This window comes from Dromiciops gliroides, chromosome 2, assembly GCF_019393635.1.
Source record: "Dromiciops gliroides isolate mDroGli1 chromosome 2, mDroGli1.pri, whole genome shotgun sequence".
Taxonomy (NCBI): domain Eukaryota; kingdom Metazoa; phylum Chordata; class Mammalia; order Microbiotheria; family Microbiotheriidae; genus Dromiciops; species Dromiciops gliroides.
In genome coordinates this window covers 103,714,847-103,735,826 of record NC_057862.1, presented here as the reverse complement: position 1 = coordinate 103,735,826, position 20,980 = coordinate 103,714,847, and the positions used below count along the sequence as shown (strand labels likewise).

The 20,980-nt window shown below is 41.2% G+C and overlaps 1 protein-coding gene across 3 annotated transcripts in view; it reads right to left on the bottom strand.

Annotated features, from left to right (window-relative positions):
* The window catches only part of XPNPEP1 (X-prolyl aminopeptidase 1), a 66,298-nt gene that overhangs the window by 2,463 nt on the left and 42,855 nt on the right, over positions 1-20,980 (bottom strand). For all 3 annotated transcript variants that reach the window (XM_043986949.1, XM_043986948.1, XM_043986950.1), the window contains 10 exons: positions 15,308-15,397; positions 14,750-14,800; positions 12,572-12,630; positions 12,308-12,385; positions 8,484-8,555; positions 7,144-7,204; positions 5,070-5,139; positions 2,876-3,049; positions 2,457-2,533; positions 884-982 (listed from right to left, as the gene is read on the bottom strand). In XM_043986949.1, the coding sequence (XP_043842884.1) occupies positions 884-982; positions 2,457-2,533; positions 2,876-3,049; positions 5,070-5,139; positions 7,144-7,204; positions 8,484-8,555; positions 12,308-12,385; positions 12,572-12,630; positions 14,750-14,800; positions 15,308-15,397 (831 nt within the window). The remainder of the gene's footprint in view (positions 1-883; positions 983-2,456; positions 2,534-2,875; positions 3,050-5,069; positions 5,140-7,143; positions 7,205-8,483; positions 8,556-12,307; positions 12,386-12,571; positions 12,631-14,749; positions 14,801-15,307; positions 15,398-20,980) is intronic.

The following is a 20,980-nucleotide window of genomic DNA, read 5'->3' as shown; positions in this document are numbered from 1 at the left end:
CAAGACTTTTGACCACCTACTGTTTCATCCTCTGGCATCTAGGATTTCTAGGTTCCGGTCTTATCTGCTCAGGTTTTGACCTGCTGTTTGTCACAGCCTGCACAGTACTGCACATCCTGACTCCAGCAGGTTCCAAATTCTGACCTTGCTCTGACCTTTCATACCCACTTAACTCTTCTTGAACTTCACTCAAAGATTTAGACTCTGGACCTGTTGATTACTGTGACATCTGAGGCATCTGATCTTTCAAGCCTGGCACCCTGCCTCATGTTCCCATCCTGCTTGCCAGCTCCATGCTAAGATGACATGGTATTTTGATACTTCTGGGCTTGACAAGTGAGAATCACATCCCAGAACAGGAATGTCAAATCTGTCACCATGTGGGCACATACTCTGTACAAATGCAATCCCAACTCCTAACAGCTTGTCTCCTCCTAAGCAGGAAAGCCTAGGAGCACAATAAAAGTCCTCGGTCCTCTGTTTTATCTGTGTTTAACAAACCACAGGCAACCAGTCCTACATATGGGGAAGCTAATGAAGCCATGATATTTATTCACCAACAGCCCAGCAGATAAAAGGGAAATCAGAGAATGTCTCCTGTGGACCACCGAGGTCATCTGGTCCAACCACCTCATTTTACAGGGGGAAACTAAGCCTAAAGAAAAAAAAGACATTTCCCAAGACCACACAGGGAGTCTGTGATACAACTAGCACATCTTCCAATTCCCAGCCATGTGTTCTTTTTTTTACATTATTCTTTAAACATTTGCCCCTGAATAACCTAAGATATTCATATTTGGAAAATCTCTCTCAGTTAAAAAATAGGAAGAGAGGAGAGTGAAAAAGTATCCCCACCCAAAACTGTCAATACCCTTGACCTTACCTCTTTCTGTGTCAGCAAATCCACATCTATCATTTTGGTCTGTATCGGAACCAATGTTAGGGGATCAAAGGTCAAGCTTCCTCGGTTATTGAAGTTATACTGTGCAGGGAAGGAAGGAAGGAAGGAAACAGGAACTTTTAATCCTTTAACCCAAAGTGCCACCATCATGATGTACTTTCTGGGAAACAACATCATGAGAATGCCTCAGCAGGCTCAGCTCAGATTAGATGTGACCAAGAAGATATGTACAATGAGCCAATTCCTGTTTTTAATAAAGATAATAATAATAATAGCTGATATTTAAGTTTTCAGGTTTGCAAAGTGCTTTATATGTGTAATTTCACTTGATCCTCACAACAACCCAATAGAGCAGGTGCTATCTATCATTGTCCCCATTTTACACCTGGGGAAACTGAGGTTGAGAGAACAATTAGGTGGCTGGTCCAGGGTCACACAGCAACAGCTGGTGGTTGGGATTTGAGCTAAGGTCTTCCTAATTACAAGCAAAGTATTTGAAGATTCTTGGTGACTGACTGATCTCTACCCACAAAGCTTAACTATAATTAATATAAGTTTCTAGGCAGACGGTTACCATGGTTTTGTGTGCTAGAGAAGTATCAATAAGATAATTTGGTCACTGTCTCTGGAGTTAAAGCAATCAGGTTCAAATCCAGCACCTAATGCTTACTAATTACCACGGTGTCTTTGGGCAAGTCATCTAACCTCTCTAGGCTCAGTTTCCTCAGCTACAAAATGGGAGGTTTGGACTAAGGGGCCTCTCAGGCATTCTCATGTTCTAGATCAAAGTTCCTATGTTCTTCTTTGGAAATGAAGGGTTAACAACACATCTCATAGTGAGAGATAATTTTATAATGACAACAGGGTAAGATGAAGGATAGTGGAGGAAGGGATAATGGAGGAGAGACTAAGGAGGCCCCTCAGTGGTCAAAACTATCATCAACTTTGGTTCAGGAGGATGCACTAAGGTTAATTCTCCAAAAGGTAAATGCGTAAACCCAACTGCACTTGTTCAAAAGTAACCCTTTTCCTTTCTTGGCACAGTACAGTGTCTGATATGGCAGAGACTGTAGGGACCCCTCCCTGCAATGTGACATTTTCCAGAAGTATCATCAAACTCCTAAGAGGAAGCAAGTCCTTGATTAAAGCCTCCTTAATATACACAAATTTCTTTAGAACACAGTTACTGGGGACATGACTAACTCCTACCTGTCAGATACAGGGCCAGTATGAATAAACATATCTACAGCCAGGTTTAACAGAACCCTGGACCATTATAGTCACAAGAAAAGTTACATGTCAGGCCTATATTCACACACATTGAGTAGCAGAGTCTTAAGTTTCTAGAATTTTACAAAGAAGAAACTGAATTTGAAGGATGTTCCAAAAGGCAGCAAATTTCAGGGAAAACAGGAAGCTCAGTTACTAAGATGCTCCCAGTCCAAAACACACCAAAAAGCATGCCTTCTCTTCAGGATTCAGATAGTACAGGTTTTCAACTTTCTCAAGGGGCTGGGGGTGGAAGACAATAGGAGAGGTATACAAGTAAACTCACCTTGGTCTTAGTTGATACCACTAGTACAACATTCTCAATCCGGATTCCAAAAGATCCATCTTCATAATATCCAGGTTCTGCAGAGACACAAGATAAATCAGCTAATGCTGATCTACAGAACCAACAATCTCTTCCAGGACTCCACCCCCAGGCAGAGTCTGGTCTAAGAGTTCCGAGGTCCATTTGAGAAAACAGAAATCAAAGTGCCATGCCCTAGCTGAGAAAGTGAGTAGAGTTCGTGACTATCACACGCTTCTTCCATCCCCAACTTCTTGACCCAAGTATCAAACCAGATTATTTATGCATTAACCTCTGGAGAAGAATGGGGAACTGCCCTTCTCCCTGCACTGATTCTTGGGGTCAGCCCACAAACACCTTTAACAGGTCATACATGGGGGAGAGTGTCACACATTACTTACCATCAGTAACGATCATGCCAGCTTCCAGTGGCTCATCAGAGAAAGTTTTATAACTGATTCCACAAGGACCCTCATGAACATTCAGGAAGGAGCCCACACCATGGCCTGTCCCATGCAGGTAATCCAAGCCAGAGTCCCATAAGGCAGAACGAGCAAAGGAATCAAGGAGATGGCCTGAAGAATCAGAAGGAATCTCTTTACTATAGCATAATAGTATGCCACCATTGAGAAGCGATGTAAGAGTGGAAAGAATACTGGGCTTTTTATACAGAGATCTGGGGTCTAGTCCAGGTCTACTTCCTTACTAGCCATGTGATAAGTCATTTTAACCTCTCTGAACCTCAATTTCCTCATCTGTCAAATAGAAAGAATACTATTTGCATAAATATGTCACTGGGAAAAAAACACTAGAAATTATTTTGTAAAGCTAAAAGCACTATATAAACCACAGTTATTTGTGAATTATTATTATAACACAGCACACTTTACACCATGTATAAAACACAGGCAGTAATATAATTTTAGAATCTAAACTCCCACCCTCCAAAGCACTAATGTTCATGTAAGAAAAACGGCATCTCCACCTTTTGAAACCTTAGTTGTCCTTAAAGGTGCATCTCAAGCTATCTCAAATCCAGGTACCCTCTCCTCCATAAAACCTTTCCTGATCCCCCTATTTCAAAATGAGCAGACTTCCCATAGTACTTTGTGCTTTTCTTTTTCTCCTTTATATTAAATTGTGTATCTCCTTATATGCCCGTACTAGACTCTAAGCTCCATGAGTGTGGGCATGATGTCTTATTGATCTCCCCAGCACCTAGTACGACATAGTAGGGGCTTCATGAATGTTTGCCATGTAAACAAAAGAGACAATGAAAAAGATGACTTACTTAAGAGGCAGTAAAGGAAGGCAATGATGGTCCCAGAACAGATACTGAAGCATATACTTCCCTTCTTGTATCAAAGAGTCAGGGGCCTACTATAACAATGGTGGGGCAGCTAGATGGCGCAGGGCAGCTAGATGGCAAAGTGGATAAAGCACTGGCCCTGGATTCAGGAGTACCTGTGTTCAAATTCAGCCTCAGACACTTAACACTTACTAGCTGTGTGACCCTGGGCAAATCACTTAACCCCAACTGCCTCACCAAAAAAAAAAAAAAATATTTGCTGAATTGAAGAGCACATTAGAATCGGTTACAAAGTAACAACACTAACTCACATTCACAGTACTTAGCAGTTTATTATTTACTAAGTGCTTTCCCCTTCCCAAACCAGTGAACAAGGATTTAAACCCCCTTTTCAGATGAGAAAACGCGGGCTCCCAGAAGTCTCAGTCATGAACAGAACAGCTCCCATTAAGCTGTGATCTAAAACCAAGTTTTCTCAATCCAAGACCATTCCTTTCACGGAGCTCTTATCTAATCCTCCCAACAGACCTAAAGGCAAGCAGTATCAGTCAGCTAAGGATTTATTAAGCACTAACTATATGCCTGGCACTGTTCTAAGTGCTGGATAATAAGGCAAACACTATGCTCTTGTCAGATGAAGGAAATGGGACACATAAAGATGAAGTGACTTGCTAAGCTACCACAGCTATTCAGTGAGAGTCAAGACTTGAACCCACTGGGTCTTTGGACTCAAAATCCAGCAGCCTTTGAATGACACCACTCTGCCTTCATCATATCACATAGTACATGCAAACAACAACATAAAATAATCACAATACTATTCTGCTTTCTGATTTCTTTTCACCCAAAGCACTAATTAACTCAGCATGGTACAGTGGAAACAGGCCTCAGGGCAAGTGACTGGCCCAAGGCAACATACAGTGTCAGGGCCACACTTGAAGCTAGGTCTTCCACGGCTAGGTGGCGCAGTGGATAAAGCACCAGCCCTGGATTCAGGAGTACCTGAGTTTAAATCCGGCCTCAGACACTTGACACTTACTAGCTGTGTGACCCTGGGCAAGTCACTTAACCCCAATTGTCTCACAAAAAAAAAAAAAAGAGAGAGAGAGAAAGCATTTAAAACATGGTCTTGATGAGTAAAAAAGCCATCCCTCTCCATTTGAATTAATTTAGAGAATCCAGGTACTTGCTGGTACTGTGAAAGGCCAGTCAATGATCAGTCTCATAATTTCACAAGAAGCAAAAGCCTTTAATGTCCATGCTCAATGGAAGGCACAATCACTTACCTTTGGTTCCAGTTGGAAAAATGGCAGCACTCACAGCTATGTGGCCCTTGAGGACATACGTGAAGCATTCCTGCAAAGCAAAATGTCTAGTGAGCAATGGGAGCCCAGGGCATCAACTTTAGGCAGGGAGGAAGGAGAAAGAGCAAGCTCCTTCCTTTTATCTAGGTTTGGACACTTATGATATCATGCAGAAAACCACAAGAAAAGGGAAAGGGGAAGACCTGGGTGATCAAAATGATTTTCCAGAATCCCTTATAAAAATGAACATATAAAAGAAATGCTCCAGGAGGACAACAGCAAGAGCAGCCCTTAACAGGTGTATCACACTTTAACATTTCCACTTGGGTCTCACAACAATACTCTGAGATAAGGAAGACAGGGACAGTGCCCTTTTCCAGCTGAGAAGAAATGACTTGTAACAGCAATTGAGTGGTAAAACCATGACTAGAAACCAGGTTGCCCTTTAAAAAAAGTTTAGGCATACCTTTTAATAAATACCTAATTTCTGAGTATATCCTAATCCCCTCCCTCACTCCATCACCTAGACCTTATAATAAAGAATAAGAGGAAGGAAAAAAGCAACCCAGATTATCAATCAAGTCTGGCAAACACAGGCAGTGTTGCAGACTCATAAAGTCCCATCCACTTCTACCAAGATGGACATGCATTCTCCCATCTTTTCCCTAGGGGCAAGCTTGAACCCAAATCTCCTCTTAGTTCAGTGATCTTTGCATGGCTTCCAAACAATGACACCTCACTTCAGAAAACCATACCAAGGGGCAGCTAGGTGGCACCGTGGATAGAGCACCGGCCCTGGATTCAGGAGTACCTGAGTTCAAATCCGGCCTCAGACACTTAACACTTACTAGCTGTGTGACCCTGGGAAAGTCACTTAACCCCAATTGCCTCACTTAAAAAAAAAAAAAAAAAGAAAGAAAACCATACCAAGAACTCAGTGCTAAAGTCAAGGTCTTTCCAAAGTGCTGATTTTCAAAATCAAATAGGGAACGGTTGAGAGCAGGTCCTAGAGCCAAAAAAGCCAGCTCAAATCAAATAATATTTCTATAGCATTTAGTTCAATGCCTGGCACACAATAGGTACCTGATAAATACTTATTTCCCTTACTATGCTTCTCTGTATTTTGTGAATCCCACAAAATCCCACCCTGCCTATTCACCTTGGTCTACAAAAGTACTCACTTTTTTTTTTTTTTTGGTGAGAGCAATGAGGGTTAAGTGACTTGCCCAGGGTCACACAGCTAGTAAGTGTCAAGCATCTGAGGCCGGATTTGAACTCAGGTCCTCCTGAATCCAGGGCCAGTGCTTTATCTACTGCATCACCTAGCTGCCCCAAGTACTCACTTTTGTAAAGAACTATATACACTGTGTCAGAAACACAACAGTGCCTGTCTACAAATTGTGGGATAGGACCCAGACAGGTAAGATATATTTGTATTCAGGACCAAAGGAGTTTTCAAAATCAAACCTACTTAGCCAAATGGAGAGAGAAAATATACTTTCCTCCTTTCTTTGCAGATAGAGTACTATGAAAGTGGAACAGCACATAGTCTGTCCTCTCTTTTTTCAATCTCTGATATGAGGGAAAAATTGATTAGGGGAGAAATATATTCAGAAATGAATATAATGTAAAACAAAATGTATCATAAAAATTAGATAAAATTTTACAAAGAAAAGTCAGAAAATTTCAAAACAATTAAAAAAAAAAACCAACCCCCAGGAAACAAGAATCCATCCCTAGAAGAATCCGTTGTTCTCAGTGATCCGACATGTTAAGACTACCAGGAAGAAACAAAGTAGAATCTTTGTCACCTTGACCTTAAGAAAGTACCTTTGAAATTTCTGCAAATGTTCTGGGCTTTAATAATCAATCAAACAACCTCATAAAGCTGGTAATCCTGACTCCATGGTAACAAGCTATTTCACTGACCTACATATAATTTTACTGGTTTCCAGAAATCTCTTTCATAAAAGTGATGCTCCTTGTTTTAAAAAAAAAAAAAAACAGTGAGAAAAAGCTTTACAAATTCTTGTCACCATATCCTGGAAGGCCTTACCTTTTCATACGCCGATGGGGTCCCAAAGTGCATAGTCCGTGTCACATCCGTTGTTCCATCCCTTTCCAAAAGGAAGGACAGAAACAAGTCCAAAATCAATCCAAGCCTTTGTTGAAAAGGAAGAGGAAGCACACTCTATCTACAAATGTACCTAAAGTGAGAATGCACTCAGGAAGCATCCTGAAACAGACCTCCTGGCTCAGGATAAATCAACTGCTTGGTAGGAGATACCACTAGTGAGAGAGAAGCTTGCATCCTACAGCAAGCAGAATGCAAATACCTCAGCTGGGACTGGCCAAAGTGAATCAGGACTGGAGGTTCAATGCCTCAACCTAAAGATATGGAGGTAAGCATGAAGAGAAACACCCTATGTGTCTAAAAATATTATAATTCAGAGAATTAAAAAATCAGAGCCAAAAGGTACGTGGGAGATATCATTTGGTCCAGCTCCACTCAATTTATAAATGAGGTCAATTGAGACCCTAAGAGAAGAAAAATAATTTGCCCAGAGCCACACATTCAGTTAGCAGCAGTCCTAAGATAAGGACCCAGGGAGGCCTCCTATCTCCCTACCCCCACCCCCCAAACACATATTGTAATAGATAAAATACATGCTTTATGTGCTGAGAGAACTTATTACCTATGCCATTACCTGTGCCAGCCTCACACCTTCAATCATAGGATATTATTACTCAGAGCTAGTCCATTAATTCAACTGGAAAATTGTATTTTCTAAGTTAACGGGATAAAGGGATGGTTTCTTAATTAAGTTTTCCATTATCATCAACCCCCATTTCATTTGGGAATGAGGCATTAAAAGTTACTGCTCTGGGGTGTGTCTCAAATCACCAGCAATTAGTCACACATACATATGCTCCTTAATTTATACATATGCTCTCTCTCCCTCTCTCACATCCTCCCACATGAGAGCTGATTCAAATCTCAGCAAATTCTCTTCTAGGAGTCCAGCATGGAGCTCAATTGTGTATACAACAGGTCACAAGAATGAACCATTCGGAGGTTCAGAAGCATCCCTCTTCAGTTCTTGAGGTTCTCCATTGTTTATGGGCTGGGCCAGAGAAGTTTCAAATAGTTGCTAGAAGCTTGGTTGTTTATAATAACATCAAATAGCTTCAGGCCGATGACTAATATTTCTACCAAACTGTCCTCTGTGGGAATGGAAACACAACTGTGACATTTCAAGAGAAAGGAATAAGTCACAGAAGTGACCCCACTGGGAGGAAATACAGAATGGAGACTGAGAGCTTTCAGCTGGAATTAGGTAACTGGGTTATAAATTCCCCTGGCGCTGACTGACTCAGATTTTCCAAGTTGCTTACTTGTACTGGGCTCCTGAGTCTATAAGGTAGACTTCATTCAGGGATAACGTCCTATTCGTCTCTGGGACTGGCCTAAGAAAGTAAATAAAAGTTAATTATTCCATTTATTCGTATCCTGTCAGCTGGAGAATCAACACCTTTCCCCAACTAGACTATAACCATGCCAATGTGAGAGACTATGTATTTATATATCATTGGATTACCCACAGGGCCTGGTAAATTTCTGGGCAATGTTATGTGCCCAGAACATATGTGCTCAAATATTCAGTGATGGGAACTGAAACGTGTGGTGAGAGGTCCCAAAGTCTTAGTCCATAGGTTGTTCTTGCTTTGACTTCAACATCAAGAAAGACAAAATTTGGGGGGCAGCTAGGTGGTGCAGTAGATAGAGCACCGGCCCTGGAGTCAGGAGGACCTGAGTTCAAATCTGGCCTCAGACACTTGACACTAGCTGTGTGACCTTGGGCAAGTCACTTAACCCTCATTGCCCAACCAAAAAATAAAATAAAATAAAAGAGGGAGACAGATCTTTAAAAAAGAAAGGACAGAATTTTAGACTTCTTGGTATAAGTCCATCTAAGAGTCACCCAGTATTGCCCCTCCACATTATCCATATCTGGGCAGATAAGGATGGTTTCTGGTGGGTTCCATCACCAGAGAAATCCATTGTTTTCAGTGACCCTTATCTTCTCTTTTGCCTAGTGTTATCACATACATACACCCATTCTGAGTCTTCAACATTTACACATTTTTCTTTTCAAGGTCATGAGGCAAACATTGTTCATTTTTCCAAGTCTAAAAAACTGTGTGTGTGTGTATGTGTGTGTGTGTGTGTGTGTTTTGTGTGTTTCTGCTGGTAAATAGTGGAATCATAGAACACATTAATAAAGTGGAACTGAGATATAAACTGAGATATTGGGGGGGGGGGTTATTGGCATCCATCATTTCAAATATTTGCATCCAAATAGCATCCATTACTTCAATGCCATTGCCATATTCATAACATCACAGAAGTTTGGACTAAATCAGAATTCAAAATTCACTGTAATAGTAAATTACAATTTTCAGGTCATTTTCTGCTAGGAAAATTCACAATCTGAGTTGAACTTGGAAAAGAAACTGAGATGGTTTTTAAAGGTTGTTGTTTGGTTTGGTTTTGGTTGGGTTAGGTTTGGGAGACAGGGAAGGTAATTTCACTCTTATGGCTCATATGCCCTAACCAGCATTCCAAAAAAGATACTGATGGGGGCCACTAGGTGGTGCAGTTGATAAAGCACCAGCCCTGGATTCAGGAGGACCTGAGTGCAAATCCAACCTTAGATACTTGACACTTACTAGCTATGTGACCCTGGGCAAGTCACTTAACCCTCACTGCCCCACCCAAAAAAAAAAAAAAAAGATACTGATGCCTAAGTATGCAGCATATGCCCTGAGGTAATACAAAGGACCAGAAAATATCGTTCTCTCAGATAATGAACAAATTACTGATTGTGACATTACATCCTTCCATAAAGAGTTGGGAAAAACACCCAGGCTACTATTTGGAATCTGCTATACACTGACCTAGAGGCAACTAGATGGCTGGATGAATAGAGTGCTGGGCCTGGAGTCAGGAAGACCTGAGTTCAAATCTGGTCTCGGGCACTTACTAGCTGTGTGACCCCTGGGAAAGTCACTTAACTTCTGCCTTAATACACTGGAAGAGGAAGTGGCAAACCACTCCTGTATCTTTGCCAAGAAAACCCCATGGATAGTATTGGTGTGCTTCATGATCCATGGGATCCTAAAGAATTGAACATCACCCAGAGTTACTGGGTGATTTGGTTTTGCTTAATTGGTGGTTTTTCATTACAAAGGAAGGTTCAGGGGGCAGCTAAGTGGCACAGTGGATAGAGCACCAGCCCTGGATTCAGGAGGACCTGAGTTCAAATCTGACCTCAGACACTTGACACTTACTAGCTGTCTGACCCTGGGAAAGTCACTTAACCCTCATTGCCCTACCCAAAAAAAAAAAGAAGGTTCATTTCTGTACCTGAGGTGGATGAGAAGCAAGGGAAAGGAATAAACATCTATTAAGCATCTACGCTCTTGAAAGAAATGAGAAAATGGTGGAAGAAAGACATTAAATGCACAGAGTTCCTGATACAATTATTAAGCATCTACTATGTGCCCAGAACTGTGCTGAGCTCTTTTATAAATACTGCTTCATAATAATGAAGAATGTATATAATAATTAATGAACAAAACTGATTAATAGGGGGCAGCTAGGTGGCACAGTGGATAAAGCATAGGCCCTGGATTCAGGAGGACCTGAGTTCAAATCCAGTCTCAGACACTGGACACTTACTAGCTGTGTGACCTTGGGCAAGTCACTTAACCCTCATTGCCCCACCAAAAAACAAAACAAAACAAAAAAAAACTGATTAATAATTACATATTATAAGAACATAATAATCCTATAATTGTGCAATGGAGATTCAGAAGAGACTGTGATATAAAACAAAAGTAATAAAAAAAAGAAAAGAAAAAAAAAAGAATGGCCTGGGACTGCCTGGTAAAACTGGAAGCCTGTAGCTGAGGACCCCTATTTCTGAGATGGCCTTTTCTTCCACAGACCTTAGAAGAGCTTTTCCTAGTCCACCCTGATTATCATTATTTGCATATATATCTTATCACCCCCAACAAGACTCTAAGTTTCTTAAGAACAAGAACCATGTCTTACTCATCTCTATATCCCTCCCAATGTCTAAGTGACTGCAGTAGGTGCTTAATAAATGATCACTGAATTGAACTAATAAATGTGTATTAAATTAAATCAAATTTATAGCAAGAACAAGATCCTTTGAAATTAATGTGCCCACTTATTGTCCTTCCAGGGAGGGTTCATGAGCCCTTAAAATGCCTTCAATAAAGCTCCTGGGTCCTCCAAAAGATTGGGCAACCCTGTTCTAACTCTTCCTAATTGATCACTGGATCATAGACTTAGACACTCCTCACTTGAAAGATAAGGAAATTGAGGCTCAGGGAGGTAAAATGCATTACCCAAGATCACACAGGTAGGGTCAGAGATGGGTTTTAAATCCAAGTCCTCTGGTTCCAGAGTCAATGCCCTTCCCATGCTATCATTTATATAAGAGGCAGGTTAAAAGGCAATGGATTAGGGGACAGCTAGGTGGCACAGTGGATAGAGTATTGGCCCTGGAGTCAGGAGTACCTTGATTCAAATCCGGCCTCAGACACTTAACACTTACTAGCTGTGTGACCCTGGGCAAGTCACTTAACCCCAATTGCCTCACTAAAAAAAAAAAAAAAAGGCAATGGATCAGGGGGAAGCTAGGTGGCACAGTGGATAGGGCACCAGCCCTGGATTCAGGAGGACCTGAGTTCAAATTTGACCTCAGACACTTAACACTTACTATCTGTGTAACCCTGGGCAAGTCACTTAACCCCAAATGCCTCACACACACACACACACACACACACACACACACACACACACACACACACACACACACAAAGAGGGCAATGGATCAGATATTGTTTAATTCTTGGCATCTGTGTCACCTAAGCCTAGTGTATAGTAGATGCTTAATAAATTCTTCATCAATTGGGAAAAAAAAAAGGCAATGGATCTATCAGCCATCCAAAGAGCCTTCCCTCCCCACTACATGGGATGGGTGCAAGGAGGGAATAGTGTACTTTCCCTAATCTAACATGCTGGCACAAGAGCTAACAGCCTCCCACAAAGTAACTTTTCTCCCCTGATCAGACTCCGCTATGGAAGCAGCAACAAGGCCACTGGCAGGCTCCTCCATATCCCTTACGAGTAGTGAATGATGGCGCCATTGGGTCCAGTGCTGGAAATCGTTGGAAAGCTGAGGTCCACAAAATCAGCCTGCTGCCTGAAAGAGAAAAATTGTGTCAATCCCAGCTGGCACTAACCAGATGCCTAAATGCCCTTCAGGGACTGATTTTTTATTGAGCTCAACTCTTAGATTATGCCCCACACCCTGCCTGCCAGCCTTAGTGTGCCCATCCCAAAAGCCAACAGAAGATGAGAGGATCCCCAAAACACTGGAATTTCTCACCTACGAAATTCCTCTGCCTTGTCTGCTGCTGAGATCTCTGTCACAGTGCCTTTGGGAACCTAACAAGGAAGTAGGAAGTAAATCATCTGGAAAATTAAAACCTAATTTAATTACCTTGCACGAAATAGGAAGAGGGGCAAGCTAAAGGTTTAATTCATTCTAAAGTCTCAGATCACAGATACGGCTCTAAAAGATACAGCATATGCCCTCTTCAGTTCAGTGTGTGCGTGATTTTTAAAGTATCTAATTCACCCAAATTGCATGAACTGAAATATATCTATGGTATGATGGGAAAAAAGCTCTACACTGGGGGCCAGGAGACCTGGATTCTAATTCTGATTCAATGCAAACTAGCTAGTGACCAGGAGTAAATCACTCCCCAAATTCTCTAGGTATCAGTTTCATCTGTAAAATGAAGGGATTAGACTACAGTTAAATCCCAAGTAGTGAGAATAATGAATCCCTTGAAATGATTGCATGTTTTTGCATTTGCCTTATTCAAAGTTATAATTATGTAAAATATGGTAATTGGTTCCAGCCCAATGGAAATATGCTGCATAAATAATGCAGCCAGTTCAGAGGCTTCATTATTCTCACTAATCAGGGCCTAGCTATAAATCAGGGGTTAACTGTTTCTTGCGTCCTGGGGCCATTTGGAAATCTGGTAAAGCCCCCAAACCCTTCTCAGAATAATGTTCTTAAATGTATATTTTTAAAAAAGAATACATAGAATCACAAAGGAAATCAATTTATGTCAAAATACAGTTATCAAAAAATTTTTTTAACAAGTTCAAGGACCTTAGGTCAAGAGCTCCTAGAACAAAATCACCAGGGCTCCATCTCATGTGTACCAATTTTAATTTTCACTAATGCATTTTTCTGAAGAATAAATGCTACTAAACACTTCCAGGGAAGACCGTGGGTTCTAGCTTATGGTGGCAGAGCACAGGCTCAAATAAGGCCTATAACATGGAAAGGTTTCAAGCATAGGCCCAGTGACAAATCACTGTGTATAAATGAGCCTAGCTAAACATGGAGGTTTCCATCATGAGAAGGTGGTTGTTTCTGGTCATGGTAACTCATGAAACAGTCAGCTAAGGGATAGAGAAAGTGTGCTTTGCATCAGAAGAATTCACACCAATAAAATCTCAGCTCCTGAAAGTATCCAAGCATATTCCTTTGGTGCTTTATGGTTCTCAAAGCACTTTCATGTATCCTGTTTCATTTAATTTTCAAAACAACCTTGCATGAGGCAGGGCAGGAATTATAATGTTCAGAATACAGTTGGGGAAAGAAGCTCAGAGGGTTCCTGGGACTTGTCCAAGGTCACATAGCTAGTAAATGGGCAGTCCAGCCAGTCAGTTAATCAGTCAGTAAGCACTGATTAAGTGTTTTACTTTGAGTCAGGCACTATGTTAAGTGCTGGAGTTACAAAGAAAGGCAGAAACATAGTCCCTGCTCTCAAGGGGCTCACATTCTAATTGCCAGGACTCAAATTCAGATCTTCTTGCTCCAAATTCAGAGAGCTTTCCATGATTAATTAGCTACCTGCTGTGGGGCAGCTAGATGGCGCAGTGGATAGAGCACCGGCCCTGGAGTCAGGAGTACCTGAGTTCAAATCCGGCCTCAGACACTTAACACTTACTAGCTATGTGACCCTGGGCAAGTCACTTAACCCCAATTGCCTCACTAAAAAAAAAAAAAAAAAATTAGCTACCTGCAATCTTCACTATTATAAAAAAGGACAGCTAAATTTAAAAGCAGATTATAAACAAAAATGGGAAGAAATTGGCCTCCTGGGCTTCACTTTGAAAAATACATGCAAAGGGGGATTCCACAAGGGTAAACACAATGGAACTGTGATAGCTTCAAGGCAATTCCTTCCAAAGGAAAAATGACTGACCAAGATGATACTTTTCACCCCTTACATCTCCTCCCACATCCCGTTCTCTGAACTCCCTTAATAAAATATTCCAAGTGGAGACAAAGATTTTTTTTTTTTGGTAACATCCAATCACCAGGACCAATCCTAAAAAGTACAACAAACAGGCAGGGTTCTGCCCTGAAATTAAACCTCTGCTTTAGAGGGCAGGAGAATTCAAGATTCACAGATGTTAAATACAGATTCATCATGGGCTGTACAAAAATATGTTACAGGAAGAAAGAAAAAGAACTAACCTCTTTCTCCAGCCAGTTAAAGAGCTCACAGAGGGCAACAGCATCTTTGATCTGTGCAAAGAATGATAAAAACAGATGCATAATTGATGCTAAGATTTAGAAACAGAGAGAGAAGAAAGGGGAAATCCCAGCTTTCCATGAGGCATCTTGAGCAGCTAATGGACCCCAAAGGAAGCGCCCTCCTCTGAGAGTATATCAGCAGTGCCACAAAATTCATGCCCAAATGTGCAGAGGCCACCTCACTTTCCACCGTTCTAGAGGAAGGGAGCAACACACAACAGTTCTGTAGGAAAGATATAATCAGAAAAGGGCCCTAGGACCCCAAATCTCCCCTACTTCCTAGCCATCTCTGCAACAAACAAGGCAAATAGAAAAAAAGAATCATTTCAAACACTGGACCAACATAGGCCATGACAGTCATGGAAGAGCAGGGAAGCCACACACTATCTCTAATGAGGCTTTGCTAACTCAGGGCTCAGGGTCAATACAGAGATTACTAAACCTCAGGAGGGAAAGCTCCCTTTAGGGCTTAGAGCCACATCCTAAACCTTTACTTACATGGGCTCTCCTCATGCCTTCCGACTCTGTGGAATTCTTCACAGCCTTCGAAATGCATATTGGGGTGTACGGCATGCAGCAGCGGTGTTCCTATAGCAGAAGGCAGTGTTTGGTTAGAAATCCCATGCGTCAACTCTACCCATAGACAGAAAGGACATCAACAATGACCTCTGGTGAGTACAGTCATGCTCTGAAGAACCACTTTTGTGAAGAACCCCTTGCTAAGGGCTGTAATTCTTGCCCTCTATAGTCACAAAAGCCTATTACTCTAACACTAATAGGAGACACTAGTCTTTTGTTCATAATACAAATGAGTGACTAGCCTTTTGTTCACAAGACAAAAATAAAGTTAAAATGAAATGAGACACCAACAAGGAAGGCTGGACCCGGTTAAGGATGCTGTGGAAGCAATTCCGGCACTGCATAAGAGGTTGAAGTAGGTGATATCTAAGGTTCCTGACAATTCTGAGATGTACTCTTCAAGGAAAACCGGGAAAAAGAAGGGAAGCATGGGGGAAAACATGCAGGTAAAGATCTGGGGCAGAATAAATTGACATGATTTTGGGGCAGCTAGGTGGCGCCTTGGATAAAACACTGGCCTTGGATTCAGGAGGACCTGAGTTCAAATCCAGCCTCAGACACTTGACACTTAACTAGCTGTGTGACCCTGGGCAAGTCACTTAACCCTCATTGCCCTGCCAAAAACAAACAAACAAACAAACAAATTGACATGATTTTTATCATCTTAGTATGCTATATAGAAGCAAGGTGGCATAACAGATATAGAGTTGGCCTTAAAGCCAGTAAGACCTGGGTTCAAATCCTTTCTCTGACACTATTTGTTATATGACACTGAGCAAATGACTTAATCTTTCAATGTTCAAGGTAATTCTCTAAGACGGGAAGTTGCAGTAAGTTTCTGAATTGCACTAGTAGAAGGTGTTCTATCATCCAGAAGTTTCTGATACTAAAGAAATCCTAGATTCAGTCCTTCAGCCTATCCCTAATATACTACAGACCGAACAGGGAGAAACCACAAGAAGTTTAAAAAACAAATTACAGGCCTAGCACAGGGACATGGGAGGGTTACAATGAGTGACTTCAATTTTCCAAACATCTGCTGGATAGTACTCTTTCTTTGCCAAAAGCAGCAATAACAATTTCTTAACTTGCCTTAATGAAAATTTCATCCTTCAAAAGGTGGAGAATCCAAGAAGGGGAAATTTGATTATAAATCTGATTTATAAAGGGAAGAGCTGGTTGCTGGGATGGAAATGATAAGAACTTAAGGATTTATAAACTTCAGAGTTTGTGATAGAAGATGAAAAAGAAGTATCATCTGAAGAGACCAATGCACAAAAAAAAAAAACCGCTCACCAATCAATTTTGCTTTTCAAAAGATATGTATGGAAGATAAAAGCAAAAGTGGGCACAATGGGATGGATAGGAAAGAGTGGCCCAATCCTATGCTCCCAGAAGGGAGAAATCTTCTGCTTAAGAGTAAATGGCTGGGGGGGGGGGGGGGGGCAGCTAGATGGCTCAGTGGATAGACCACCGGCCCTGGATTCAGGAGGACCTGAGTTCAAATCTGGCCTCAGACACTTAACACTTACTAGCTGTGTGACCCTGGGCAAGTCACTTAACCCCAATTGCCTCACCAAAAAAAAAAAAGAGTAAATAGGGGGATGGGGACAGCTAGGTGGTGCAGTGGATAAAGCACTGGCCTTGGATTCAGGAGGACCTGAGTTCAAATCCGGCCTCAGACACTTGACAACTTACTAGCTGTGTGACCCTGGGAAAGTCACTTAACCCTCATTACCCCACAAAAAAAAAAAAAGAGTAAATGGTAGGGGAGCAGCTAGGTGGCACAGTGAATAGAGCACCGGCCCTGGAGTCAGGAGTGCCTGAGTTCAAATCCAGCCTCAGACCTTACTTAACACTTACTAGCTGTGTGACCCTGGGCAAGTCACTTAACCCCAATTGCCTCACTTTAAAAAAAAATAAATAAATGGGGGGGAGTGCAGCTAAGTGGCGCAGTGGATAAAGCATAGGCCCTGGATTCAGGCGGACCTGAGTTCAAATCCAACCTCAGACACTTGACACTTACAGTCTGTGTGACCTTGGGCAAGTCACTTAGCCCTCATTGCCCCACCAAAATAAAAAAGAGTAATTATTGGGACAATGATAACTGACAATGGGGGGGGGGGGGGCGGGGAGAGAGAGAGAGAGAGAGAGAGAAGGTAGAGCTACTTAATTCTTATCTGGTTTGTTTTCTCTTTCCATGAGAATGACCTTTGGATGGGACAGAATAGAACAAAAATAGACAATAGGAAGTTGATATCCAGAATAAATAGTAAGGGAACAACTAGCTGCTCTAAATGAATTAGGTCATGTGAACCAAATGAAATATATCTCTAAGTTCTGAATGGGAAAAAATTGATGTATGTGACTGCTGAGCCACAGAAATTGATAGATGAAAGGTCATGGAAAAAAATTTTTAGAAGGTACAACAGGTCTAGCATATGGTCTTGATTTTCAAAAAAAGAAAAAAAGAATAAAATTTCCAAACCAAAAGTTAATGAGCTTGACTGCAATTCCTGAGAAAATTCTAGGATACATAACTAAAGACATGGCTAGCCTCTGTTTAAGAAGAAATAATCCTCAAAGGAGGAAATTTCAAACTGAGAGAATTGGGACAGCAAGTGGTTAATTGTGAGAATTGAGTGAACCACACTGACTCCATCTTGTGACTCAATTCTGGAGCTAGTTCCCTTTGTATTCAATTATGGATCTGGTCCAAATTCTGTCTTGTGAGAAAACTATTCAACTGTGGGAATGGGGAGAAAAATTTATCATATGGTTTGAACTTAGTCTTACGTAGTTGGGAAACTGGACCACCTCTACCTGATGTTTAGACACCCTTAACTAAAGACCTAAGTTGTGATGATAAGAAACCTGGTCAGATCCAAAGACTGATGCAAGGAATTTTCTCACAATTGTACATCTCAAGCAACGCATATGTTTTATCTGAAAACTGACCCCATTTTGATCAATCAGTTATTGTTTCCATGTTCTTTTGATTGTTCACAAATACTTGAGGGGAGTGGGAGACCTTCTTTTCTGATTTAGGGGAATTGTACCTAATCCAATCACTCTATTTTTTATTTTTTTAATTTAATTTTATTTATTTATTTATTTTGCTGGGAAATGAGGGTTGAATGACTTGCCCAGGGTCACACAGCTAGAAAGTGTCAAGTGTCTGAGGCCACATTTGAACTCAGGTCCTCCTGAATCCAGGACCAGTGCTTTATCCACTGGACCACCTAGCTGCCCCCCAACCACTCTAGAAAGCAAATTATGCTTTAAAAAAATGTACTAAGATAACCAAAATCTTTAATACAGAGATCCTAATGCTAAGTGTGTACCCAAGAAAGGGCAAGGCACAAAGAAGGGTTTTATGCACCAAAATATTCCCAGCAGCAGCAGCAGCAGTAGTGTGTATATTGGGGGGCACATGGCGGGAGAACAAAGAACCAGAAGCCAAGTACCTAAGTGTCCATGACTGGGAAATGGCTAAATACACAGTAATACATGAATGTAAGAGAATAATACTACACCACAAGAAATTGGAACAATAAGAATTTAGAAAAGTTTGGAAAGACACGTGAACTGGTACAGAGTGAAATAAACAGAACCGGGAGGACAATATACACAAACAAAACAACAATGTAAATATAAAGGACAAAGTGAAACTAGACACTAGGTAATTATCATCATCAAGCTTATCCCTGGAAAAAGGCTGGGAAAATGATGCTCTCCCTCCCTTTTTTTTTTGAGAGGTAAAAGACTATTGAGTATGGAATACTGCATATACTGTCAGCTACCATCAAGGTATAGGTTGGTTTTGCTAAACAGTTTTTCCTCCTTCTTTTTAAATCTTTGTTTAAAAAGGTACTGCTTACTAGAGGAACATTATGGAACAAAATGCATATATGTATATGTGAACATAAGTATATATGCATATATATGTATAAAAGATATGATTAAATAAGCATCAAGAAAAGGAAGCAGTGGGCAGCTAGGTGGCGCAGTGGATAGAGCACCGGCCCTCAGGAAGACCTGAGTTCAAATCCGGCCTCAGACACTTAACACTTACTAGCTGTGTGACCCTGGGCAAGTCATTTAACCCCAATTGCCTCACCAAAAAAAGATAAAAAAAGAAAAAGAAAAAGAAAAGAAAAGGAAGCAGTCGGGGCAGCTAGGTGGCGCAGTGGATAGAGCACCAGCCCTAGAGTCAGGAGTACCCGAGTTCAAATCTGGCCTCAGACATTTAACACTTACTAACTGTATGACCCTGGGCTAGTCATTTAACCCCAACTGCCTCACGGAAAGAAAGAAAGAAAGAAAGAAAGAAAGAAAGAAAGAAAGAAAGAAAGAAAGAAAGAAAGAAAGAAAGAAAGAAAGAAAGAAAGAAAGAAAGAAAGAAAGAAAGAAAGAAAGAAAGAAAGAAAGAAAGAAAGAAAGAAAGAAAGGGAGGGAGGGAGGGAGGGAGGGAGGGAGGGAGGGAGGAAGGAAAGAGAGAGAGAGAGAGAGAGAGAGAGAGAGGGAGGGAGGGAGGGAGGGAGGGAGGGAGGGAGGGAGGGAGGGAGGGAGGGAGGAAGGAAAGAAAGAAAGAAAGAAAGACAGAAAGAAAGAAAGAAAGAAAGAAAGAAAGAAAGAAAGAAAGAAAGAAAGAAAGAAAGAAAGAAAGAAAGAAAGAAAGAAAGAAAGAAAGAAAGAAAGAAAGAAAGAAAGAAAGAAAGAAAGAAAGAAAGAAAGAAAGAGAAGCAGTGATTACTAAGAGCCCGCATGGTTCCATCAAGAATGGGTCATGCCAGACTAATGTCATTTCCTTTTTTTGACCAGGCTATTCAACTGGTACACCAGGGTAATGTGTAATATCGTTCATCAAGGTTTTAGCAAAGCATCTGACTAAATATCTCTAGCTATTCTTGTGGGAAAGATGGAAGAATGTGGGCTACATGACCATACAATCAAATGGATGAATTCCAGACTCATTGAACAGCCAGACTCAAAGAGGAACCATTGATAGTGTGATATCAGATTGAAAAGGTGTCTCTGGTAAAATGAACAAGAGAGCCCTGCTTAGGCCTGAGTTGTTTAACATTTCTATCTATGGCTAGGTTAAAACTCAGATAGTATTCTTTCCAAATCTTCAGAGGAAACATATGTAGGAGGGGTAGCTAAAATCTAAGATGACAGTCAGAATCCAAAAAGGGTCTTGATGGGCTACGAAAATTGGGCTAAACCTAGTAAGATGAAATTTAATGGGGATAAATGGAAACAAATTTGGATTTAAGAAATCAACAGCAGAAGAACGGGAGAGGGGGAAGCACTGAGCCAGACAGCAGTTTCATCTGAAAAAAACCTGAAGAAGAAGAAGAATTGTGTTCTTGGGCTGTACTGAAAGGAATAAAGAGGCAATAGTGTCTCTGTATTCTGCCTTGGTCAAACCATACCTGGCCTCCTGGGTTCAGTTCTGGATGCCCCAATTTAAGGACTTTAAAAAGCTAGACAGCAACTGGAGAAGTAAAACCAGAATGGTGAAAGGGCCCATGCTCAACGAAATAATCCAGGAAGGAACTGAAGATGTTTAGCTTGGAGAAAAGTAAG